Source organism: Chrysochloris asiatica, unplaced genomic scaffold, assembly GCF_000296735.1.
Source record: "Chrysochloris asiatica unplaced genomic scaffold, ChrAsi1.0 scaffold00261, whole genome shotgun sequence".
Taxonomy (NCBI): Eukaryota; Metazoa; Chordata; class Mammalia; order Afrosoricida; family Chrysochloridae; genus Chrysochloris; species Chrysochloris asiatica.
Window position 1 is genome coordinate 158,103 of NW_006408779.1, and position 8,041 is coordinate 166,143.

Sequence of the window (8,041 nt, forward strand, 5' to 3'; positions counted from 1 at the left end):
CCTCTCCTCCCAGCAAGCACTCCATCCGCTTCTCTAACCTTTCTTCTGAAGCTCAGGGTGCCACTATTTTCATCTGTGTCTCTTTTATTTTGCCTCTCGAATCACGCTTGGTAAAGTGGTTATAGTTAAGTGTTAGTGAATTGGTTACTACTCCAAGTGGCCCCATAAAGGGTTTCTGAGGAGCTACTGGTGAGCTTGGACTGCCGACCTTGCAGTCCAAACTGACTTTGCAGTCCGGTGCATTATCCTGCGCTACCACACCAGGACTCCTTGGTAAAGTGGAGGGTCGGAGAAAAAGAGAAAGACCCTCAACAGTGACAGCAGCATTGGGTTCAGGCTTAGCAACAATTGTGAGGTTGGCACAGGACCAGACAGTGTTTCATTATGTTGTGTATAGGGTTGCTACACATGGGTAATGACTCAGTGGCACCCAACAACAACAACTGCATCTTTGTTTTATAGGTTCCCTCTAGTGTGTCTGCCTAGTCCACCATCTTGCAAGAAGTCTACCAGACGATCTTTTTTATAATTTTGAGTTTCATTCCACATTATCTCCTTCTCTATCTCAGACCTTCTAAAGTGACCCCTCTCCGAGCCAGTGGTAGTGATAGCTAGGTACCATCTAGCTCTTCCAGTCGCAGGGTCATGGAGGCTGATGTTCGTGTGACCCATTGGTCCTTTAGACTAATCCCAAGTGTCTTCAGTTTTCGACACTCTTCCTTCTTCTCCATATGGCGAGACCATTTGTTTGCGCCTCACATGGCCGCTCATGAGCTTTTAAGAATCCAGTTGTTACTCACCAAAGTAGGATGTAGGACAATGTCTTTGTTGTTATGCCATGGTATCCCCTGAGATTGTGGTTCTAAGCCCCTAAATACAGCAACTTGTGCCTCAAGATGTTTGGTAATGTGTAAGACATGCTCATCATTGTGCCCCCTGTATGTACCACCATATTCCGAGGTGTGTTTTCAGCAAAGGTAAATGCCCATCTGTCAAAACTCTCTGTCAAACTCTTAAACATTTGTGGGGCTCCTCCCAGTCTCCCTCCCAGACCATTCAGCCTGTGTATTGACCTGTAGAACACAGTTGTTGCAGGGTTGTGTATTGACCTGCATTCCTCCCTATGCGTTCACCTGTCTTCATCATTCTTCCTCCAACCTCCGTCTTCTTGTCTATTGCTTTCTCTGTCCCCTGAGTTACGTGCCTCCCCTCTAGACAGTGAATTGCTCTCCCTTCCTTCCCAACCCTGGTAACCATCAAAGAATGTTTCTTCTAGAATGGGAACCTTTTCTTGCATTTTTACACTGGTGGTCTCATACAGTATTTGTTCTTTTGTGATTGACTAATTTCACTCAGCAGAATCTCCTCCAGATTCTTCCATGTTTCATTCCAGTCTTCCACAAATTGGTTGAATCCCGCTTGTACGTCCGCCTTAGGCTTTTGAGTGGCTGTGTGGTGTTCCAGTATAAGAAAGAAGCATACTTAGGAAGTCTTTTTTTTTTTTTTTTGCTGTTTCAAGTGATGCTCCATTCTCCAGTCTTCTTTGAATCTATGTCTTTGCCTCAAAGTGAGGAATTTATCTGCAGTATAAATCCCCAGAGTAATCCTGTGTCCAGAGAGACATGTTTTGGTCATTTTTATTGGCCAAATTATTCTCCAGAGAACTTGCTTCAGTTTATTCTTCTAACAAATGGACAGGACTGGTTTTTCTTTTCTCTGTTCAAATCACTGTTGGTGGTTTTTTCTCACTTTTTCCATCCCGATGTCTGTTTCAAATAAAAGAAAAGCGCTATCATGCCCTAAGTTGTAATTGCCCCTTTGGGAAGCTCTTTGAGGTAATAAGCCCTCTCCAGAAGAATTCAATTGTACAGTGAGGAGCGAGTAAAAAAATCTGTTATTGCATAGTCTGCCAATACTAGTGACTGAAGCTGCTCCGTTCTTAGGAAACTTAGCTTTTGAATATTCCTAATTGTCACCTTTCTGTAAGTTAAACTGTCTCAGATTCCTAAGAGTCTTCTTGAAAGTCAGATTCTGCATTGATAGTTGTCAGCTGCTGTTGAGTTGCTTCCGAATCACAGGACCCCAGCGTACAACAGACCCCACCGCTGCCTGGTCCTGCGCCATCCTCACGGTCAGCGTTACGTTTGACCCATTGTTGTACCCTCTGTGCTAATCCATCTTGCTTGTGGGGAGGTCTTCCACGTTTTCACTGACCTCCCACTTCATCAAGCATGATGCCCTTCTCCAGGGACTAAGCCCTCCTCAAAATATGTCCAAAGTGCGTGAGATGAAGCCTGGTCATCTTCTCTTCTAAGAGACTTTCTATTTTTTTTCTTCACATTTGACAGAAATGTTATTTGAAGAGGTTATGGAAGCAGCAGTCAACACATCCAGTTGCCCTGCCTCGTTGGAAAAATCGCCTCTTTAAAGTTCTGACTATGGCTGTCTTGCTTCTAGGACCGATGGGTTCGTTGTCCCTGCACTCCATGGTGTTTTCAGCATTGCTCACTACTTTCAATTGGTCTTGGGCAGCAGGTTTCACCAGTGAAATGCATCGATTGATTTCTTGACTGCTGCTTCCATGCGTGTCGGTTGTGGATTCAAACAAAGTGAAATCGCTCACAACTTCAGTCTTCTCTCCATAAGTCAGTGTGTTGTGTAGCATATAAAAAGCATCAGCACTGTTGGTAATGCAGAGAGACACCCCTTTACCCCTGTTGGTCATTGACCAGCATCTTATGGGGTGCCTGCATCCCAGTCCTGCACTCAGATGCCCACGTAGTGCACGGACTGCCTCCTTACCCTCTCTGGATGCATCTTTAACCAGACCTGTATTTTAAATGTGTAGTCTTTATTGGTTTTTCATTACTTAAGTCCATGATTTGGAAACCATGTGAAAACACATTTTAAAAATTGGCACTGGTGATGCTTGCAAATTTGGTCCCTGGAAGGGTTTTGACACGTGGTTAATGTTAACATTGCGTTTGCACGCACGGTTCCTGCATTAGTGTTTTGGAGAGCTGGGTTAGGTGAAGACCCCACAGCACATAGCATGGCCATGTGCGCGAGCCCATGAACTCCGCAGTGTTAAGGGCTCTGCTTTGGGGCCACGGGGAGGCGCGTTTCCTAAGTAGACTCTTGTTTTGTTGCAGGCCTCCCAATCCCTTTTGGAATCATCTTTGGTGGCACAGATGTAAATGAAGACGTTCACCAGCAGGAAAAAAATGACGTGATGGAGAAGGTTCTGGAAGAAGCCAGGTAATTATATGAGAGTCTCCCATGGCCTCTGACTCCAACCATCCGGGGTCACAGGGCGAGAGCCCCGCCAAAGGACACCATCATTTCCACTGTCTCCTCTAGGGTGGCCACTCCCAGATCTCACCGAAAGACCTATGTCCACAGCTTCATTTCAGACAAAGGACGCAGATTAGGGTCAACCCGAGAGAGGGTTCTGCCAGGGGCCCAAGTGCATACTGTCCCCCATGGCGTTAGGCGCAGAGCTACTGTTTGCAGCGCTTCTTTTGGGCTTTCATTAAGTAACCACGGCTGTCTCTAGCCCCTCCCCTCCCATGGTCACCTCATGTATAATAACCGCCCGGTATGGGTAGAGAGGCCCACCATGGCTCACATTGTCACCCCCCTCATGGGAGACCACCCCAGGGCTTAGTGAGGACTTCCCCGAGTCCTAGTGTGATGCTGTAGGATGAGTACTCCACTGCTAATCTTGAGGTTGGCAGTTCAACCCCACCAGCTGTCCCTCAGAAACCCTATACAGCGTCGCTCTAAGTCAGAACTGACTTGATGACACCAAACAGCAGGTGGGCACCTCCCAGGCACTGGGGACAAAGCCAGCCAAGTTCTTTGGGTAGCATTAATTTTTCACAAAAATTTAAACCAGAAAAAATTTTCAAATCCTGAGAAGCTGTGCTTTGTGAGGTACGCATCTCACCCAGGTAAAACCCATTTTAGTCTGTTTCCCTTTTATATGACACGCTCTCCTTTTGGCTCAGATCATCATGACCAACAAGTGATCAATTCTTCACCTACAGCTCTCACCGGGTACATGCTCTTAGAATGCTCTGCTTGCTAGAACGTCAGAATCTTGTTTTATTACAGTCTTAGTGGCACAGTACTTCACTGCTCAGCTCCTAATGGAAAGGTCAGCGGTTCAAACACACCAGCTGCCCTGTGGGAGTCATGGGAGGCTTCCATAAGGATTTACAGCCTTGGAATGCATGGCTTAGTTCTGCTCTGTCCCGTGGGGGGCGCTATGAGCCAGAATTGACTCAATGGGATTTGGAATAGTTTAGGATAAGTCCAGCTCTCGCCTCTTAGCAAACAAACCGGGACCCCTTGTGTGCCAAATTTGCTGGGGTAGACTTTGGGCTGGTCCCTCTCAGGACACTTTCTAAGCTGTGTCCAGAGCTGTGGCCCAGTCCTTGTCAACATGGCTCTCAGCACCCCTGAGTAGAAGGGCCCTGGTGGTGTTACAATCAGTCACTCAGCTTCTAACCAAAGGTCAGCAGTTCAAACCCACCCAGCGGCTCTGCAGGAGACAGCCCTGGTGATCTGCTCCCATAAAGACCACAACTTAGACACCCCTGTGGGGGCGACTTTGCTTAGTCATTTGGGATAACACATGACAACCAAAAATCTGGGCCAGAGAATTGCTGTCACAAGTGTGGTTGGGCGTCCTCCAGACCCAGGGTCTTACTCTCACCGGGCTCGGGCTGCCCCAGTGTGACGACCTTACATTCCTCCATGTGTGTTTAATTCACTGGGCTGGGGCAGAGCTGCTGCCCTCGTGAGAACTGTGTCCATGCTGGGCTTCCCAACTTCCTTCCCCTTCCTAAAAATCTGTTGTGAATCGGGTGAAGGTTTACAGAGCAAATCAGTTTTTCATTAAACAGTTCTTACATATTTTGTTTCATGTCATTGGTTGCATCCCCACAATGCAACTGCACTCTTCCCACTTCCTCCCTGTAGTTCTTTCTGTCCCTTCTCCTTTCCCCTAATCCTTTGGAACTGTGTCTTTGAGAACACACTGCCCCATTGATCTCATGTGATAGTTTATTTTAAGGAGCTTATTGCCTGTTGTTAAGCTGAATGTTGAGCCCCGGGGGGTGAGTTCAGTTCTGGGCCTGCACATTGGCTCAGGGCCACAGGGACTTCACCAGTGAGCCTGGTTTCCTGTCTCTCCAGGACCTGCTGTACGATCCCTTTGCAAACAGGGGTCCAGGTGGTCAGTTCTTCTGCTCCCAGGCTCATGGAGGCCGAGGTTCCTTTGTTTCATTAGTCCACCAGACTGTTTCCCTCTGTCTTCGGTTTTCTCCTCTTTCTCTGGACAAGGAGAGACCAGCAGTTCCACTGCAGATGACCACTCACCCCAAGCCTTTTCTTGTCCCGACACACTCAGGAGTGAGCATATATGCACGGCATGATGGGAAGACTTGGCGGGCAAAGAATTGCTTTACTTTCTTTGCATAACAAATTGTTGTTGTCGTCAAGTGCCGTTAAGTCACATTTGACTCATAGTGACTGTGTAGGGTTTCCAAGGAGCAGCTTGTGGGTTTGAACCACCCACCTTGTGGTTCGCAGTCCAGTGCGGATCCTACAGTGCCATACCAGGTCTCTGTATAACTGTTGTTGTTGATAAGTACCGTGGAGTAGGTTCTGACTCATAGTGATCCTACACAGGGTTTCTGAGGCTGTAAATCTTTATGGGAGCGGAAGCTTCATCTTTCTCCCACAGAATCTCTGGTAGTTTCAAACTGCTGACCCTGAGGTTAGCAGCCCTATTCGTAACCGCTATGCTACCAGAGCTCCTTCCATATAACTATTAGAGTTGTTATAATTAAGATAATAATGGTATTAGGGAAACTAATCCCATTGTAATTGTTGTTGTGAAGTGCTGTCGAGTTGCTTCCAACTCATAGCAACCCTGGATAGGGTTTCCGAGGAGTGGCTGGTGGGTTTGAACCACTGACCTTGTGGTTTGCAGTCCAGTGCAGATCCTACAGCGCCATACCAGAAGTCCTCTTATATGTCCTATAAAAGTTGTACATAAGAGAGTTAATTAACTGAAAAAGGAAAACTGAGTGTACGCATGTAGACAAAACTAAGAGCCATTCTGATAGTAGGTAGCTGAGGATGGTGGGGGGCTCCACAGGGTGGGCTGGGAGGGGCTGTGCCCGTGGTCCCTTAGAGCATTCGCTGTAGGCTGACGGTGTGGAGCAGTCTCTCCTACCAACAGAACCACCTGGGATTCTACGTTTACTGAGGAACCTGTTGTTAAGCACCCTGAGTGGGTTCCAGCTCCCAGCGACCCTGAATATAGAGCGGTTGGTGGGTTTGAACCGACCTTTTCCTCCAGCACTACTCCAGGACTCAACTCCTCACTTGGAGTATTTTACTTTCCTTCCACTTGTAGAAAATGTTTGTAACTTCCCCCAGCCCCCCAAGTAAAGGAAGGTAATCCATTTTTAGTCTAACAAATGGCCAGCCGTCCCTTTCTGTGGGTCCTCTAAGCACTCGTGACTGTGACATGCTGGGCTGGGAACTTTTCATGCCTTTCTGTGACCAGATGATTCCACACTCGGCCGAGGACAGTATTCTAGGGTCTGGTGCACAGCTGAAGGGTCCTCCTTTGTGTCTGCCCGGCCCTTTAAAGTAGTGTGATGGGAGAGACACTGCATTTCAGACTGTGCTTTCTCCTGGGAATGATGTTGTATTCATTGTCAGGAAGAACATATCCACATCAGTCATGAGGTACAACGCTGTCTGTGATAGGTTAATATCTATGCACCTACAGGGAAGCCCAGTTAATACCACTATTATTCAAATTTATGCACCAACCACTAAAGCCAATAAGGATGAAATAGAAGAATTCTACCAACTTCTTCTTTTTTTTTTATTTTTTAATGTTTTATTCTGAATTGTGTGGTAGTTTACATGGTGGAACAGTAGTTTTACATTCATTCTATCACACATCGTTTCATTGCCATAGTGACCATCCCGTCCATCCATCATCATCCAACCGAAGGGTATACCCTTGTTGCCTGCCCCTCTCCCCGCCCCCCCCCCCCCCCCACACCATCCTCAGCACACAACCCCTCTCCCTCTCTGAATCTCAAGTCCCCAGCCACTCCATCTCTTCACGTCATCATCTCTGCCTCCATCTCAGGCCTCACTGCTTCTCTGGGTAGGGTCCCGCTCTCTGCCCTTCTCCCTTGATGGTCCCAGGGAACTCCACTCCTAGACTACAATATTAATCATTCCCCTGCTTGCTACAAAACATCTACCTTTACATTTCTAACCTTCACAATCAGTCTTAATAACAGTTATTCACTATTGTATCACAAGAGACCTATCTGCATTTCCTTTCATCAGCCCTGCCTAGACAGATCGGATATTACTCAATGGAGAGTCTACCTTCCTCGACACCCTCTGCATCTACGTTCCCTTTTGAAAGCTTGTAAGCCAGTCACTTCTTGCCTTTGTAGTTCCCCCACTTTGGGTAGCCAATGTCCAAGTTGCTCATCCCTGTCTAGTCTTTGTGTGTAGGGGGTGGGAATAATTCTTGCAAAGGAAATTTGTTTCCTCTTTTGAGTTACTGCATTTATAGGTGTAGGTCAAGTTTATCAAATTTTATCAGATGACGCTTTTTTCCTCTTCTCTCTTCTTCGGGTTGAGGTCTGTTCATCCAGTCATTGAAGCCAGGTCAAGTGGGTATCATCTGCAAGTGTGAGTGTTCTTACATCTGTCTGCCCTCTTCTTATCAGCTGGCTGCTTCGCTCTCCACTCTGGTCCTCTGTGGCTGTGTCATTGACTCTGAGCCCATGAGTCCCCAGGTCTTGCCTCGCTGCTGGCTGACCACGTCTCCACCCGGGTTCACAGTAGTCTGCTGAACGATGTAGGGCTTAGCTCACCGCTTCATTGATGTTCTTTGGTCACTTCCCCTTTTGGGTGATGTGCGTGGTCGCCAATCAGAGTGTGTATTTCCATTGTGTCTTAGTCTTGGAAGAGGATTTGCACTGAGAGG

General features: G+C 47.2%; 1 protein-coding gene across 1 annotated transcript in view; it reads left to right on the forward strand.

Moving 5' to 3' along the window:
• The first annotated feature begins 917 nt into the window (after positions 1 to 917).
• GLT1D1 (glycosyltransferase 1 domain containing 1) overlaps positions 918 to 8,041 on the forward strand; it is a 109,027-nt gene continuing 101,903 nt past the window's right edge. The window contains exons 1-2 of the mRNA XM_006874078.1: positions 918 to 960; positions 3,153 to 3,258. Coding sequence (XP_006874140.1) covers positions 918 to 960; positions 3,153 to 3,258 — 149 coding nt within the window. The remainder of the gene's footprint in view (positions 961 to 3,152; positions 3,259 to 8,041) is intronic.